General features: G+C 34.0%; 1 protein-coding gene across 1 annotated transcript in view; it reads right to left on the bottom strand.

The window, feature by feature from the left end:
* snu (snustorr) overlaps nucleotides 1–20,153 on the bottom strand; it is a 126,173-nt gene that overhangs the window by 90,084 nt on the left and 15,936 nt on the right. Inside the window, exon 2 of the mRNA XM_068769531.1 lies at nucleotides 3,426–3,492. Coding sequence (XP_068625632.1) covers nucleotides 3,426–3,487 — 62 coding nt within the window. The 5' untranslated portion in view covers nucleotides 3,488–3,492. The remainder of the gene's footprint in view (nucleotides 1–3,425; nucleotides 3,493–20,153) is intronic.

Here is a 20,153-nt window from a genome sequence, read left to right as displayed (position 1 = left end):
CTCGTTTAGAATTTGAATTCGAACGTATAACAATTATTTTGAATAAAGTATTGTGGCGGTAGTGGCCAGCGATACGAAGCGTTCTTACATGAACGCGTTTTCATACACCATGTCCCATAAATCAACGTCATGCTAGCGACAAAAACATATTTAGAAAAATCTATATTCTTCTTTTTAATTATATTAATAAAAAGTGGATTAATTATATGCAATTTATGTTGTTCTTGCTGTGGCTACAATATATCTACTTTTCTATGTTTGGAACTAGTGTCCAATGTGGTGCGGTGGTCATCTGATCATACATAAATGGTGAAGAACTCATAAGTCAAATGATAGAGAACCTTGTGTTTCATAAAGGAACCCTAATAATCTATGAAGAATTATTCCATCTAACTATAAAAATCAGGTTTCTTAGTAATGTCGCTCACAGAGAAAAATTCAGAAAATTTTTAATTTTCTATTGTCATATTATTATATATATAAATAACTAAGAAAAACATATAAGAGAATATAGTAATTTTATTACATATTTAAATACAAATGTAGCATGAATATAAAGTGACTTACAAAGTATGAACATTTCGTTAAACTTTTTGCTATTAATGTATTATAACGCCATCTGTCGACAACCATAAAACCGACCCTCTTCTTATGTTTACATAATGATTTATGTGACATCCAATAGATGGCACGTATTACAAAATATGAAACATCAATAAAAGGCGGAAATGCGTTGACAAATTTCAAATTTTGATAATTCTTAATGGACGTTATGAATAATAAGGTCGATAATAGCATGCACGATTAGACGGCAAGTAGGTTACCGTGTCCGCTTATCGGCCTCGAGGCTGTATCGCGAAAGTAGCTCTTACGTCAGACAGGTCAGACCACTGCGTTTGTGTTATTCAAGACATGTTATGTCCGTATATTATGTTAGTTTTATCTCGTTACGACTGCTTTAAGAAATTTCTATCTGTAGTTCATTATAATTTTACCATTTTCCAACCTGACATACATATAAATATATAACCAACTATAGTTGCTGAAAATTAACATAGATGGCAGCTCTGTGAAGGAAAATTTTTTTAAAGATTTTCACACGCCTTAAAACTGTGATGTTATTTATGACATTTTGAAGTATTTCCATAAATTTATGATAATTGTGAGGTAGATATTAAATAGTATTATAGAGATGTGCTAGTAATCTTTTATATTTCATTAACCTTTTTTAATTTGTACAAGCCATAAGTGAGGACATGTTAGAGGCAATGTCTACTAACAGCTTCCGGCTCTCCAATGCTTACTCCAGCTGCTGCGATCCTGATAAACCTCTCTTTCTTTGTCTTTTTAACAAACATCTGTTTAGTTTTAAGTCTGGACAGTCCTCGGCGCTGGGCAAGCCTGGGAGAGAATGACTGCTGCCCACGTACTACTTCGGTGTAGGGGGGTAGAGCAGCACTTTTTTATGGCCCCCGCTATTGGAGGCCTCTTGTACCCCTAACTTATTTCTGGGATAGGGACTTTCATCTTTCTTTTTTAATAATTTATTCATTTAGTATTTTTATTTTCGCGCTCTTCTTTCATTCATCTGAAGATGTTTTGTATTTTTCCTTTCTTCCTACAATTCATGTACCTTTCCCTTTTATTCTATGCCTTTCTTTCATCTCCTCAATTTTATATTTCTTTACTTCCCTAAAGGACTTCACATATTGGATGATCGAGGTGTCTCTCCAAAATCGCCAGCGACGGGTTTACTGCGATTTCAAGGAGTTGAGTTGGCTTGAGGCTAGCCTTAATGAATAATTAGTTGCTCGCTTGCGGAAACCAATCCGCAGAGACGAGACAACCTTTTATATTTATTGATTTATTCAACTCACTACTCATTAGATGTTACATACATTAAAATGAAAATTACAACTTAAATGTATTTCACAGATAACTTAGAAATAATTTTTTTAAGTCTAATCTGCTAACGCGTGGGTAGGCATCCAATAAATAAATTGACGATAGTTTAAGTCGCAGGATGTCGCTAGTTTCGGGAAGCGCAAGAACAGTCGTCATGACTTTGGGGGGCGGCTTAGGCAATGCTTTTGGCGTCTATGGGCTGAATAAAACAAAAACTACTAATTATTCACTACTTTTTTACATATATATTAACTTATTCGTTAATTATTCAAATACTAAGCTACGATGGAAATTTTAATATATATATATTTATATAGATTAGAGAATTATATCTCTCTGTGTGTTTGGCACTAATCAGTGTAACGTTACTCCTGAAGATGCCCCGTGGAGGGATGAAACAAGTGTTAAGGGATTTAACGTTGCTAGTTGTGTAATTCGCATTGTTTGCCGCATGCGTATTTATCAGCAGGCTGGCGGGCAGTGAATTTTATTGCACGACTACTGCTGCATAACGAAAGTAGCTATGTATTGGTCCTTTTTTTACTTAGAATTACATATTTGTGGTATCGATGGTATTACTATGTATTGTTTTGATTGGGTGTAAATAATTTATGTTCATAAAACTTGTATTAAATTACATAAAATGATACTAATTAAACAAAACTTCGCCATTTATAAAACCAAAAAATGTATTTTTTTTAAATATTAACACAAATTTTAAATTTCTACAAATCATTGCTTAGGAGGCTTTTGTACAACTTGACAGTTTTAAGTTATAAACGCTTACTGTAAGGTTTAGGCCTCCCCCAAAGAAATCCATGAGCGAATATACCAAGATCGCCACGCTTGACAGGTGGGTTAGCGATATCTGTGTTGTATTATGGTACGTAGAGGGCGCTACTGTCCATCCTCCAGAAACCTATTTGTAATCTGTGGCAATCCTACATAAATAATGCAAAAAATATGAATTATATAAGTTTGTATCTTTAGTCGTATCATTGAGCTACAACTGCTCAGGTTCAATTTCTCTATACAGTAATACCCCGCTTTACGCGACCCCGTTATACGCGGTTTCACTATAACGCGAATTGCAAATATCGCGCTCAAATGCCTCGAATTACGCGAAAGAATGCGTATAAATATAATGTAGTCATCAACTTCTCTATGGTCGCGGGATCCCAATCCCCAACAGTGTTGGGAGTTATGAACGTATTTTACAAGAACGTAAACAAAACGTTACCCAAAAGACAATAGATGCATTTTTCCGTAAAAAATAAGAGTATGTATTGCATAAAGTGTTCCTAGAATTAAAGTGATTGATTAAAATGATTTGTATTTTTTTGTATAAATTTTTGACTATGTTTAATCATAAACCCCGTTATACGCGAATTTCAGTTAACGCGATTTTTTTTGGAACATATCCCTCGCGTAAAACGGGGTATTACTGTACGTATAATGTATTATCATCACATTTTGATATAAAAAAAATTCAGTTGCAATTTCAAATTGACACAACTTACCCCGCAGTCCAACTGAACATCTGTTTCACTCTCTCTGATTGCAACTTATTCGGAGTCGTCATGTTGTCTGTAACAAAAAAAATTCTTTATATGACTCATATATGATGACTTAAAAGCGACTTATTTAAATGGAGGACGCTATGGGCGATCCTTCGTCATATTATGTTTACTGCTGAGCATTGGACTCTTATATATTTATGTTAGGATATTGTTTAAAATTGCATTATACATTCATCATCAGTATACTTTCAGACACACATCCACAGCTGGACATAGCCTCCCCCATAGCTTTATAGAACCGTTTGGAAGACTGCATCCAGGGTTTTACGCCAAATATAACAAGGTCTCTGTTATTTTATATATAATACAGGTCAACTTACCAAGATAGCAGGTGAAAACTTGAAAAAGACGGTGATAAGTTTTGATGGAAGTCAGCCATCGGCTGAAACCCACGCAACAGTAGCCTAGCAATATACACCGTAAGACCGGCACAGAAAGCATAATAGTGAGCATAAAATTTTACAAAAAGAGGCCACGATCCTTAATAGAGATAGATGTGACGCAGGGGGAGGGAGAGTAATTAATATACATTGTAGGAGGACCCTAAATAAGTAAATAATAAGAATAATGGCTATAAATTTACAATTATCAATACTTCTGACATAGAGTACACAGGGCAATATTATACATATTTTCGACAACTAATAGACCAATTGGACAATTTATAAAGGAACATGTCGTGTCGTCATGGAACCTTCTTTATTAATGTCGATTCTACCGCGCGGTGCCCTTTTTATACGTTCACGAACAACTAGCGCCATCTATAGACGCCGACTGAAACTAAAAAGTTCCTACGTGTATATATATATATATATATATATATATATATATATATATATATATATATATATATATATATATATATATATATGTAGGAATATAAGTCTAATTGCTCTGACTGCCGTATCAAGGATCTAGTTTTTGTGGACCCTTAGGTCAGCGCGTATTTCCAAAGTTTCTACAGGTCCAAATAATTCAGAACGTGACGTGAAACCTGAATTATCTAGGAGACTGTCTCTTAGAGTTAAAAGTAAAACTTTAGTTCAGAAAACAGACTGAATTTTATAGTTAGCCCGGAGGCTTTTACAGCTTCATCGGAGTTGACCTAACGGAAGGCTCCACGGCCTAGTAAAAAATTTTTACTGGATAGACATATTCTACATGTTTATATTGTAATGGTGTATAGTGTAATGTGACTTGAAATGGCACCGTGAACCAATTGACAGTCTAAGTAAGGAAACAGATTGAATTTATTTGCCGTTTGCTACGTTAACCAATCCTGGAACTAACTTTATTTATTCAACCAATCACAATCTCTGCATTTCAACCAATCAGACGCGTCGTTTGTGTGAGAGAGACGAAAGATGTCTGCGGCATACGAGTCATGTTCAGCTTTTGTCGCTACTCAAAGACCTCCGTTTCTTACAAATTGACTATAAATTGTGGTCTGTGCTAGAGGACATATCCTGCTCTAAGAGTCCGCCAAATATTGAGTCGCTCAAAAAATCTTTGGAGGCAGCAGTGACCAAGTTCCAATGTTTGTGTTTAAGTTGTTCCAACGTTTAAGAGCGTACGTTAAAGCTAAGGGTGGGCACTTTGAATAACTAGTTTAGTACGTCAGCATATCCTTTTCACTCTACATAATCAAATATAAAATATTAAATAAATGTTTTTTTTTTAGAAATTATCGGATATTTTCATTGCAAGAACTTATAGCTAGAGTAAGTATATAGAAAACTACATTAATAGAGATAGATATTTCATTTAAATTAAATATTGTATAATCAGAAAATACGTTGAAGTATAAACAATTCCGCAATTAATAAATAAATAATATATATAACAGTTATTACGCAAGTTTATTGACGTTTTTCGCAGAGCACCCCGGTCCGCCATTTTGGGGTCATCGTCGCCTTGCACAACAAGATGGCGCTTGTTACGACACGATGTCTGTGTGCGTTAGTTGAACACATTCGCACTCCTTTCTCCGTAGACGACCCAGTTATGACTTCCGAATGACGGTTTTTATTTTTTATACAGGTTTTATTAAAGGTAGAATACAGGATGATTGATAACAAATCACTGTCAATGTAATACACCTATACAAGGCTAGCAGACGGAGGACCGAGGAATTTGGCATGTAAGATGAAAGCCAAGAGCCAAGTATTTACAATTTACAAAACAGTCAGAAATAGCTGTGACAAATATAATAATAAAAATAAAAATGTAAATAATATAAAAGAAAATAAGAAAATGTAGTGTTGTAAGAATTGTGGCGACGGATAGAAGGCGATATATATAATGTAAATAAATGTTATAGAGTGAAACATATTGTGAAAGAAGGAAGAAAATAGAAGAATGGAAGAAGAACAACAAAGAACAAAATACTGAAAAGAATATTTCGTAAACTATGTCCCTGTCATAGATAAAAAAAAACAGCGACAACCAACACATCAATGGAGTCCAAATTCAAATCGTCGTTCGAATTTCGAACGCCCAAGAATGATTTGACATAATTGTGGTCGTAGTGATCAGTAACACGTAGTGTGAACATTATGAAAAAATCAACGGTTTTAGAAACATTAAATAACGTAATATTAATATAGTAAGAATAAACGTCATCTAAATTCGGATTAACATATATTACAATTAATTATTGTCTTCTATTTTACTTTACATATCTGTATCTGTATATATCCCAAACTATACAGCCAGAAGCTATTGATATATGATATATATGATATTTCGTAGAAAAAAAAATTAAAGTAACATATTTCACAGTGATCTTTACACAAATTGATTGAAAATTTATGTGAAAGCTTTAAATATTTTTACTGACATCTGTGGGAGAGGCCTTTGTCCAGCTGTGGACGAATTCCGGCTGAAATAATTATGTTGAATAATTATTAAAATTGGTAAGGATGCGAGCTGGTAGAGATGCTAGGCCGCTCAGCAGGTAGATCGACGAGATATCCAAGATCGTAGGAAGTCACTGAATACTAGTCAGCAAAAGAAAAACAAAGAAGTTCACTAGTGGGATGTATTTGTGATTTATTAGCAAGCATGTGTGACCCGTCGTTGCTTGCCTATTAGTGTAAGAACAGCATATCATACAGAACGAAATAGAGGTTAGGAAGCACGGAGGTTTTCTATTCTAAATAAAAAAGAGTATTAGATGAAGTAAACCAGATGTTCCATACGGAACATTGTATAGATATGCACTAAATTTAAAGTTTTGTATCAAGGCAGACTTACAAAACTATTCCGAGGTCAGCTTTGTTATAATCTATAGCGATTTCTACCACCTTCGGATTGTTTTTTTTTTTCATTATAAATTATCTGTGTGCGCGATTTCGTTCGCGTGAAATTTAACAAATAAAATATTTACTTTATTTTTTTCGATAATAAAATTAGCCTAAGTTACTTCTTATTACATTAGCTATCTGCCAGTATAAGTTCTGTCAAAATCGGTCCAGCCATTTCAGAGTATAATCGGAACATACAGAGAAATGGACACATAAAAATTTATAAATATAATTTTGTTATATATTTACATGCGTGCGGTAAAAAGTGTTTATTTTCATATTATAAACAGACACACCAATTTTTTATATAGATTACGGAATTTTCAATTGCCTTGTAATGTTTTTACTGTTGGAACACAAGTCACATTCAGTGATAGAACGAGTTATTCAGTGTTGTAATTACTTAGCGTGATTGATAGAAATAATTTATTTATGTTTTTTAAGCAAATTCTTCTCGACGTTTCGCATCATCTTTCCTGAGAAATGTCACAGATATTTTTTTTATTGTTCGTAAATTGAACCAATAAACCAGTAGACTAATTACATCTGTATACAATGTATTTGCTATATTTGCGGAAGTACTTTAAAATAAAATTATAACTCTAGTATACAACTCTCCGCAACTGTTATCTATTGTTACAGCAAACTAGATTTTATTAGTGACGTCAGATTTACTGATTTACTCTTTTGAAAACACTGCTCTTTCTAATATGTCTTCAAAATAATTTTACATCTAAGTAATTTTGTAACCAAAATAGCCCGGTTGCATCGGTAAATTGAAGTGACAGCGGGCAGGTAACATACTCCCGCTGGAGCCTTAAGGCTCTAGAGTGGAGACCACAGACCATATAGTAAGACGCTAGATTTAGACTATTTCCAACTGGCCCTATAATATATCTATAAAGGCTATATCCAACAGCGGACGTCATATCTCTGAAATAACCGTCATCATCACGCTTCGCAGGGGAGTTGCTGATCGCAGTGTGCTTTTATGTTATTCAAAGGACTCTTCTGACCATCTTCTAGAATCTTTCTTTGTCAGCAGTGACAATCTCATATAATAAATGCAAAAAGTGACATTTATATAAGACTGAATCTCGGTAATCGAATCTGTGACTTACTATCACAAGTCTTATTTCCTTATCCTACCGCTGCTTATATGATATGATGTCTGCACATGTCACCATTTCAGCCGATAGACCAGCCTTGCGTTGACAGAGAATTTCTGCTACTCACGCCAGATCTACTAGTTCTTGGTTTCCACTAGAGAACCTTCCTACCCCAACAGCCATCTGTTCCGCGAGATATATGACTCCAGTTTGTCCAGCTGTGAAATTACAGCTGAAATAATGATGGTGAATAATTACTCAATTTGGTGAGATGTGTGCCGGTAGAAGATGGTAAGCTAGCTCAGTAGGTGGATCGAGTAGATATTCTGTATATAGGAAGTCGCTGAATACGGGCAGCGAAAGACTAAAGAAGAACTAAGAAGTTCACAACTAGGATGTATTTGTGATATATTAGCAAGTGTGACCCGTCGTTGCTTGCCTATTAGTGTAAGAACAGCATATTATACAGAACAGAATAGAGGTTAGGAAGCACGGAGGTTTCCTATTCTAAAAAAGAAATACTATTAGATGATGTAAACCAGATGTTCCATACGGAACATAGTATAGATACGCACTAAATTTAAAATTTGTATCAAGGCATACTTACAAAACTATTCCGAGGTCAGCTTTGTTATAATCTATAGAACCTTCCTACCCCAAAAGCCATCTGTTCCGCGAGAGATGTGACCCACCAACATTTCATACGAGCAATTCTTCAAACAATGTAAGTGATCTAAGATTTCTGATGATATTCCACAGCGAAGCTCCGTTCATAGCAGAACGTGTAGAATGTAACATCGTTTTTTTGCATATTAAATCGATTGTAAAAGCAACAACTTCCATTGTTTTGTAAAACCTTATAATGAGTATAATTATGAGGAAAACGCCTTAATTGTTATTACTCAAGGGTCGAGAAATGCAAGGTGACTGCGGCGAGCCGCCATCTTGTTTACCTCCCGGCTGTGACGTCACAATAGAAGTGCAATCTTGTTGAACAACAGGACTGTTCATAAACGCAATAAACTGTGCGTATTATTCCGTGATAGAAGAAATGGTGCTCCAATAATATTCCAATTTTACTTTTGTAAAAAGGACAAATGGTGAGCGTCGACAATCGTACCTTATATTTCAGGTCGTCTCCACACGTTAATAAAAAAAAAATAACTTTGATTATTCAAAATTTGGAACACGTTAGTTAACGAATTCAGTTTGTGTTTACTGAGTCTTCAGAATAACTCATTCGACATTGTGTTATAAGTATCCAGAATTATTCATAACTCCGTGTGTATTGAGTCTTCAAAATAATCCATTCTATTTGTGTAATAAATAACCAAAATTTATCATTATTCTGTGTGTATAGAGACATCAAATTACAAGTCTGTATATTGCGCAGCCAGGGTAACTCATAAGTCTATGTGTATTGAGTCTTCAGAATACCACATTCTTTTTGTGTAATGAGTATCCAAAATTTCTTATTAGCCTGCGTGTCTGTCTTCAAAATTATGAGCCTGTATATTGCGTAACCAGAATTACTCTTAAGTCTGAGTGTATTGAGTCTTCAGAATAACCCATTCTATTTGCGTAATAAGTATCCAAAATTTCTCAGTATTCTGTGTATATAGTCTTCGGAAATACAAGTCTGTATATTGCGTAACTAGGGTAACTTATAAGTCTATGTGTATTGAGTCTTCAGAATAACTCATTCTATTTGTGTAAGAAGAAACCAAAACTTATCAGTATTTCTGTGTGTTTAGAGTCTTCAGAATTACGAGCCGTTATATTGCGTAACTTAAATTACTCATAAGTCTGTGTGTATTGAGTCTTCAGAATAACCCATTCTATTTGCGTAATAACTAACGAAAATTTATCAGTTTTCTATGTGTATAGAGTCTTCAGAATTACGAGCCGTTATATTGCATAACCAAAATTACTCATAAGTCTGTGTGTATTGAGTCTTCAGAATAATAAGTACCTAAATTACTCATTTGTGTGTTTAGTCTACATAATAACACATTCGTTTTTGTGTACTAAGTATTCAAAAATATTTATTAGCCCGTGTGTATAGTCTTCAGAATTACAAGTCTGTATATTTCGTACTCAGAATTACACGTAAGTGTATGTGTATTGAGTACTATTCGTTTTTGTGTAATAAGTATTCAAAATTATTCATTGGTCTGTGTGTATAGTCTTCAGAATAACTCATCCGTCTTTGTGTAATAAGTACCCAGAATTACTCATTACTCTGTGTGCATTGAGTCTTCAGAATTATCTATAAGTCCATGTATTGAATATCAATATTGTCTGTGTGAGAGTAGCGCCAAATAATATGTAATTTATGCGTATTGCTTATTGCATATTTTCCGATTTAAGCCAATTTCCTGTACAAACGTTACAGACCGGACAGTGCCGGATTGCGCGCTACAATAAACTTTCCAATTGCTTTATAATTTATTATAGCACAAAGCCGTAGGCATAGCACGTACAATTATATTTCGAAACGCATACGAATTTCGACTTTATGTCATTGGTATAAGGTAGCTTATGGTGTACATTACCGTGTGGTATGCCAACCGTATCTAATTCACTGTTATGGGCACAATTTTACCATACGAGCCGTTAATTTAATTGTAAAATGAAAGGTAGTGTTAAATTAGTGTAAAATACAGAGCCGGATTTAGTGTTAAAATTTAATTAAATTTTTTTTACGTAAATTACTTTTACTTATATAATTATACAAAAGGCTGTTATAACTGCTAGAGGTATTGTCAATATTGAAACCACCTTTGGGTTTAGAAAAGCTCAATTTACTTCCAAATAATTTATAATAAATATTTTATTTCTTATTTTATTTTGGAGTTTCCCAAATAATTTTGGGGAAACTCCAAAATCTTTATCATTCCATCAATAATAATTCTAAGTTGAATTGTGAATTATTAACAAATAATAATGATACACTTGGTCTTATTTGAATTCTATGGGGGTGGCTTATGTCCATCAGAGAACGGACTATGGTTGGAATGATGATGATGGGGTGATGAAATGAGCGAGATGTATAAAAATGAAATCTGTTTATAAATTGCTGGAGAATTACCCCGTCAAGATCATCATATTAGTAGAATAAATGATTCTTAATATTTGATTAGATAGGGAGTAGTGTCTGGTCGTTGAAGGTGAGGATCCTATGGAGAAAAAGACCTCCCTTGACATGCTATTTAGGTAGTCAGCCCCGAGCTCTGTACCCAAACCCTGTGTCTACAACACGATGGACCCACCCACCATAGATCCAAGGAACTCTGAAAATTTCACCTGTCTTAAAGTTTATATTAACAATTACCCTATATGCCAATAGTAAAACGACCTTAACTGTCATATCTTTGATTGACAGGTTGAAGTGGCAGTATAACCCACATAGCCACTGAAGCCTTAAGGTTCTATAGTGGAGTCCACGGACCGGCAAGTATATGACGTCACAAGGTAGACACATGACCGAAATTCAAAATATATGTATTCATGTAGGTATTTACATGCGCTTTTGAATGGTCGATTATTTAACAAAACAGGTAGTAAACTACTACTAGATGGCTGAAGTTCTAGAAGATCCGACTAGAAACTTAACAGTTGCTCTTTTTAATGAAATTTAACAATTTGAACAACAAATCAGTAAACAAACCATGTTCCACGTATATCGATCAACTAAAAACTTTTGCTATAATAAGATTTATTTAATAAATAAATTTTAAATTTTAGATTTAAAACTATGCAACTGAATGTCTTGGATATCTCGTTGAACTTTATTATATACACCTTGTTAAAGTCATCGAAAGAAGCTGAAAGCAGGCAATTGGAATTCTATAGATCAAGCCAATGTTCAGAAAAATTCATAGAATTTATGTATAAATAATTAGCAGCAGTTGATTTGGGATTATATGAATGTTGTTATTCGATTTGCATCCATTATTACGTAAAGCATTACCGCTTAAGTGGTGTTTACATCCGACGATTGGATAAGAGTAGAGACAGTGTACATGTTGCATAATGTTTGCCACACAGACGCTTTTACAGCCTCTCGGTTCGGTGAAATATGTATATAACCACTCAGACGGGTTCCTGAGAGAAACTTGGCTTATATTTAATGTACAGATTTACTGGTTACAAGGCCTTTCAATAACAAGGATTTTCGTATATCGAACATCGTGGTAAACTCAGATTTTAACGCATTCTTCTCTGTGTTTAACTACCAACTCGCCTGATGGAAAGCAACGATGTTCGATGATGAAGCATGCAGATATTTAATGGAATCGGGCGTTACCTTGCGGAAGTCCATCCTAAGTAAGAAAAGTCGTGCAATAAAGTGCACCGCCTGCCAGCCCTTCAGCCACTTCTGACAATTCTAACATATTTTATTTTATTCTAACATTTATTATTTTTTAATCGTTAATATTTACCATATTAAAGTATATTACAGAAAGAATTTTTGTTACTTTAAATAAAATAAAAAAACATATTTATAAAAAAGTTATTTAAAACAGTTAATTAATTTAAATTTAGAATTATATTCCATTAATTTTAACTTGGGGAGTCTTCAAGTCAAGAGTAAATAGGTTTCTCTGTGTTTGGCACTAATCGGTGTAACATAACTCCTGAAGATGCCCCATGGAGGGGTGAAACACGTGTTGAGTAATTTGGCGGTGGCGGTTGTGTGATTCGCATTGTTCGTCACATAATTTATCAGCGGGCTGGCGGGCGGTGCATTTTATTGCACGACTACCACTGCATGTGCGGAAGTGGCTAAATATTGGTCCTTTTCTTAAATAGGTTTCTTCTAAGCATACATGTAGCACCGAGGACCTAATCATCACTTAACATCAGGCGATACAGAATTCAAACGCTTGCCTATAGATAATAAAAAAGTCGCTATGTTGAAGTTCGCGAACTTAATATGAAACAGACGAAAGTTCATCGAGCCACAAGTACGCGTATTTACTCGATGGTTTATCAGCCGCTTTATATAGGCATTTAAATATCATTCACGTTTTTTACTCAAAAATTTTAAACTTTTATACTTACTTATAATTTTATCAATTACCTTTAGAATATACTTTCACTATATACAGTATGATTCGTTATTGGTGTAAAAACATTATGAGTAAATATATAACTAATTTGACATCAATTAATACATGATAAATCTAATCCTAAAATTAATAAATAACGTAATAGTAAATAAATACATTAAAAAAACTTTTAAGTTAAACGGTTTACAAACGGTTTTTTTTTGATACCCATATTGTGGTGGTTGTGGAAAAATATGTACCTAGTCCGCCATATTGGAACGGCGTCCATCTTGAATTTTAAATTTTGACATAATCATCGTGTTTTACTAGTGTAGCCCTTTCATTTGATACCCATATTGAGGGGGTTAAGGAAAAATATGTAATCCGCCTTTTCGTATCGGCGGCCATCTTAGATTTATAATGTTATTGATTTTATTATATTGTATTGTCATCTAAATTAAATGTGTGTACCAAATTTTAGATCAATCTGACAACGGGAAAATGCTTAAATTTCAATTTATAATTTTGACCCAAATAAAAAAATTCCGTACGGGTCGAACTAAATAAAATCGTTTAAAAAGGAAGAAAGGCTTTTTCTAAATTCGTATTAATACATATTAATAATTATTATTATTTACTATCTGTCCATACTGACTGTACTGCCGGAAATAATTGTCCTTTCGCATTCTTTTTAAAAAAAATAATGTGACATATTTCAGAGTGATCACTTTATACAAGGTGAAGCTTTTTGCTGACCTATGAGCTATGCTTTCACCCACTCAAACCACAGATAACCAATCGACCTGTATTAAACTTAATTGAATTTTTACTTATAATAAATCAAGTAATAAATATTAAAACGTGACAGGTTTTATTTTTAAATTCAACGGAGATCGTTGTAAACAAATCGAGTAATAAAAAACGACAGGCCTCGATGTTTCGACTTAACAAATTGTTTACAAAGCCGCTTGCCCGCTCGACGTTGGCCGTCAAACAACACGATTGCCTTCGACACGACCTCGTCCGGACATTCCGTAGAGGCCCCAGCTTCTGGATCCTCGGAAATAAATTTTGACGGGAAAACCGGTCAGGACGACGGAACACAACAGATTAAATATCATCGAACTTTAAATGACAGATCATATTTTTTTAAATAATCAATACTCGAAAGTTCAATGGCATAATGAAATGACGTTTATTTACTTAACTTGAATTTTATTAATTACTCCGGAAGGCATACAGGGAAATGTCTCATTGTGAACCTTTATTCGTTCAGTGCTGAATATTATTCTTTTACTTTTCAGCCGATGGACGACCACTGCTAGGCACAAGTCTCACCCAAACATCGCCATGATGACTGGTGCTTCGCTGCCCGCATCTAGTGAATTCCCTTGACCCTATCTCATCAGTCTCTCTCTTCGGTTTCGTAACAGTTGTGTTTTTACGTGGGAGGGTAGTTAGCCCTCCGCACAACCCCCAATGTGCTGGAGGACCACATCCTTCGTTGGTCAACGGGTCCTTCGGGCATAGCCGGCTAGCTTAGCTAGGCTGTGCTACCGACCATCCCCCCATCCGCCACCCGGGGACGCCCCCCTACGCTGTGAGGCCCAGCGCGGGGGAGAAATCAAGACGGATCTTGGAGGCTCCGAAAGAATGCCGAAATTGAGACTTTAGTAGCACAGCTAAATATCATTGGCTAATATAAAGCTCAACGAATCCGCTGGCTTGGTGACTTGGAGCAAATGGGATCGGATCGGAGCGTGAAGGTAGCGTATCTGGAAAAACCGAGGGGTCGAAGACCAGTGGGTAGATCCAGGTATCGCTGGATCGAGCGCGTTGAGGCAGACTTGCGCGAATTGAATGTCAACCAATGGCAGACGATGGCGCAAGATAGAGGAAAGTGGAAGTCTCTCGCTTCGGAGGCCAAGACCCACTTTGGGTCACTGAGCCAGCGGAGTAGTAGTAGTACTATCTCATCAGTCTACCTAGTGGGGGGGCCAACCACCGCGTCTACCGGCTCTTGGCCATCAGTTTAAAACTTTCTTTTCACATAAACACCACAAAAGTAAATTAAAAACGCTCTATACAAGTTCGCTTTCCTAAGTGTTAGTAGGTAATAGTGAGCCAAGCAATAGCGACCTACCAAACCAATGTTCGTTCCACTCGAGCATCTCTGACGTGGGGTCATGGGGGCCCTACGAATGACGTCCACTTCAAGGTATATACCTCCTCCATCAATCACCACGATGAACATCCAGGGACTTCCCATGACCTTAATAATATCATCAGGACTCAGTAACATATTATATTCAAAAATTCTTTACCGTACAAATCATAAACTAGAACATTGAAATAAATCAAATACATTAACCCGGGCAAATAATAATCGATATATAATCGATTATTTCAAGGCAATCGAATCGAATAAAATGAATCGACATCTGCATACGGATTAAAAGACTACGAGATATAATTACTAAAAACCTTGAAAGATAATTATGATCGATATATATGTACATCTTGACCTATACTATTTAAGGATGCGAATTATTTCTTCGAAACATCACCGAACAATTTTTCATATTTCGAACCGGAAGTAAGTTATAATTATGGGATGTGTGATGAAATTTACGATTTAATATACAAATAAATTGAATATTGGTAGAGTTTTATTCTCGGTATACAATCTTATATAATTCACATTTTGTGCATTTATTATATAGGATTGCCACAGCTTACAAATAAGTTTTCTGAGGATAGGCAGCAGCGTCCTAATACCGCACTGCAATCGCCAAATCGCCTGCCAAGTGTGGCGATTATGGTATATCCCTTTATAGATATCTTTGGGAGAGCCATATGTTTTGCAGAGGGCGTCTATGGATTGAAACAACGATTACAAACATTCAGACGTCGATAAATCAGATATCATAGATATCTTTGGGGTGGTCTATGCCTTGTGTATATATATATATATATATATATATATATATATATATATATAAATACCCATAGAAAAACACAGGAAAATAGATTGCGATGGTATGGCCACATTCAACGAAAACCAGATGACCACGTGGTAAAAACTGCCTTAAGCCTCCCAGAATTCCCAAGAGGGAGAAGGCGTCCAAAAGCTACGTGGTGGTCTAATATCGGAAAGGAACTGGAAACCCTTCAACTTGATGCAGAGACAATCCAGGATATAGTGGCCTGGCGCAAATTGATAAGGAGACCCGACCCCAAATAAAGGGAAAAGGGAAGGAAGAAGAAGAAGATATATACCCATAGATATATTTGGGAGAGTCCTGAACAGACTGGAACAATAATACAGATAACATTACAAAAATAATAGCTACAGTCTAGCAAGATTGGAAAGATGAAAAGGCAGTAACCACTGAAGCCTTCGCTATAAGGTATATGGACTACATAAGGCGAAAGAAGCTGGTTGCCTTATGACAATCATCAATTCACATCTGAATATAAACCTGCCTTGTACATTTCATAGAATCATTTATCATTTGTCAGGGAGGCATATATCTAGCAGTGGACGTTCTACGACGTAAATGATAACTAAATACACCTATCCCCCGATTTACACGGTACTTGTTTTACACGTTTTCGCTTTTACACGGTTTTCCAAATAAGTTTTTTTTTTGTTTTAATAACCGATTTTATTACCATCTCTCATAATGTAAACATCGAATCGGCACAAACAACTTCGAGTGATGAAAGCCAATTCGAACCTTCGTTTCCGAAAAAAGAATGAGAGTAATTTCTGACAGTGATAAATGATAATAAAACACATTTGCTTTTATTTTTTGTTCTTCTGTTTAATGTATATTGTAATTAAATAAAAAAAACAGTGTTTCCGTAATATATTAAATATTTTAACTTGTCAATGCATTTTATATTTATTTCTGTGTACACCAAAAAAAAATGAAAAAAATCACAACTGTTAATAAGCAAAATTATGCATTTTCGGCACACTTGAAAATTTAAAATTATCGATTTACACGTTTTTCTCGGGAACATATCTACCGTGTAAATCGGGGGATAGGTGTATATTGGTATTTTTAAGCCGCTTTCTCAAGGTGATTTAAAGGCCTGAGCTATAATCAGCTTGGATGGCTCACTTTTGTCATTCATAGGACATAATGAAAATACCTGAAATACTCTAACTTTCCAGTAATTAATGCTAATTACATATATACTATGAATGATATACAAATTAAAAAAAATAATAAAAATTCCAAGTATTTTTGAACAGAAGAACTAATATATTTACTGTATATATTAACTTACGAATAAATTATTTATAGTAAAAAATAACATAATTTATTTTTGTATTTAACCCTTGAAATTATGTAAATTGATAATAATCGATTATTTTAATTAAAATTCGAATCCTTAACAATTGAATTATTTATTAAAATTCAATTATAAACACGTAACATGTAAATGGAATAACACAATAAATAAATCTACCTAATTAGAAATTAAATATAATTATTTTTTTAACACGTTTTCGTGATGGTACCTCATCATGTATGTATCATTACATATACTATTAAATATATGTTCTTGCATATATAATTTGCAATAAAAACTCAATAAATTTAAAAATAAACGTAACATATATAACCTATACTAAGAGTGGTCAATAGATTAAAAAATCCTAAAAATAATTTAAAATTTGAGAAGCAATTAAATGTAAAAGATATGCAATATTCAGTACAGAAGCGGCGATAAATATTGCACATCGACCTTTAGAAAGAGATAATCGGCTAATTTCGGCTTCGTAGAGCATTATCTCTGTCGCACGACTGACAAAACGTCACATAGTGTGGGACAGAGACAATGCACTATAAAGCCGAAATTAGCCGATTGCCTTTTTCCAAATATCGAAGTGCAATATCTATCGCCGGGTACTGTATATAACAGTGTCTCCCAACCCTGGGCCCAATTTAAAAGTGGACTTTAAAAGAATTTAACCTTTTCGCTTTAATATATAAGATATATATGTTATATAGGGTGGCGTGTATAAAGGCTAAGATATATAGTAACATTTATGACAATAATGGTACAAAATATGTTTAAAGAATTTAAATATTTAAAATTTGTTTTAAAAGAGTTTTTAGAAATTAAATCTATTATTCCGAGTGATTTTTAATAATTATGATATTTGTTTTTTTATATTTAATTTGGCATCGAAAATATTGCGTTTAAATATCTCGGAAAGGAAGAGTTAAATTCGTGTAGGGATAATTTTTAGAATTCAAGCCCTATAGGGCGTGGGCCCAACGTTAGGTAACAATGATATACGTATTTATGAATGACATTTATATTGTTGAAATTATTACGAAAGAATCCCGAATCGTGTAGACATTTAAATTAAGAATGTACAACACTTTCTTTTTTCCAATAACAATTCACATGCAATTCTTAATGCGATTCGTTTAAAATGAAATGAACCGAAAAGAACCAGCGCTGAGTGAAAGGCAAGTTTTATGAATGCTCTTATGTAATGTGTAAAACCAGTTCTGACAGGTTGCGTTGTGAAACAGATTCCGTTGGCTTCCCTGTCGAAAGTTGTGAAATATTTTATTTTCCTTCTATAAGGATAAGGAAATCCTAGTTGTAAAGAAACAAAATACATAATTGTAGAAGTATTTTACATATTTTTACGTTTTCAGTAATCAAATCCGTAAAATTCGTTTTTAAAATAACAGACACAATAAAGGCATTTCCTTTTTGACACCTCAATGTTCTTTTATATTTACAGATAAACATAAATACGACCTTATTTCAATATAATAAATAAGTTTAAAGATGCTAGAAAACAAATAAGAAGATACAAGGGTATGACCTGCACAAAATATGGAAAGACAGCAATATATAAATACCAAAATGGTCAATAATTCTTTTCCATATTCAAAAACATAAACGTGGTCCTTGAAGACTAAATGAAATCGTTTACATGCTTTCAAGATGCGATGTTAGAGGAAAAAGTATTATCCATTCTGTAGTCACAGTCTAAACCAGTGATTCCCAAAGTGATATATATATATATATATATATATATATATATATCGACCCCTAGGGGTCTATGACAACCTCCAGGGGTCTACGTCAGCGAAAAAAAATTTGGGGGTCCACGATAGTGGATCTCAACACATGCACTGATAGTACCTATTTACTAACATCATACTATCTTATAATATCAAAACATTTACATTATTCATAAAAGTACCTATGAAGTACGAGTATATATTTTATGATATTTTATGTTTATTTAATGTTACGTATAATTTATATAACAGATTCAAAATTTTATTTTGAGTAGTTTTAATTTTAATTCAATTAATAAATGTATAAATTAACATTTGTTTTTAATTTAAGTTTTGAACACTAAACTTCACTACAATTAGAAATTTACAGGAAATCAATATCAGGTAAGTAGGGGGTCTACCCAACACGGAAAAACATGGCAAGGGGTCTACGACACAAAAAAGTTTGGGAAACTCTGGTCTAAACGATTTGCAATAAAACCTTTTTCGATAAATTTAAATTGAAAAAAATAAAATAAAAAAAGAACACGACAAATGACATAACAAGATATGGGTAAACAAAAAGCAGTCGACATATGATTTTCAACTACCGCTTGACACACACAGCTATAGTATATATTTATCGAAATCACGTACGATTTGCTAAAAGTCTATTCTATTACTTTTATTAAATATTATCTGTGTAGAGGTCCCCAAAATGTGGACTTTTTGGGGCCTTCTCGTACTTCCACCCTCCGTCTTGGGTACACAGGTACTATATTTACATAACAGTTTTTCCATCGTATTATTTGCGTTCTCATTCTTTTTCTTTCTCTATGTCATTTATTAATTCATCTTTTATTAGTCGTTCATCAACTCACTTTCGCTACGTTCCCATTGGAATACTACATGTTTACATTTTTATTTTATTTTTTGCTTTATTCTTACATTTCTGTTTTTATATTTTAACTTTTATTTTACTATTTTCTTTATATTTATCAAAGATTTAAATATTTATCTAGTCTTATATGCTTTTGTATTTTTGCCTACTTGTTTCTTTTAATGGTATCTCCTATTATCCCTTTGCAGTGCTCTAGAAAGACCTCACTACTCTCATTGTTGATCTTAAGTGATGCGATGTTACCTTGCTGCAACC

The sequence above is a fragment of the Battus philenor genome, unplaced genomic scaffold (assembly GCF_028537555.1).
Source record: "Battus philenor isolate CCGP_79_NKW_IND1 unplaced genomic scaffold, ilBatPhil1.0.hap1 SCAF_28, whole genome shotgun sequence".
NCBI classification, from domain to species: Eukaryota; Metazoa; Arthropoda; class Insecta; order Lepidoptera; family Papilionidae; genus Battus; species Battus philenor.
The sequence above is the reverse complement of the archived record's forward strand: the minus strand, read 5'-3'. Positions and strand labels throughout refer to the sequence as shown.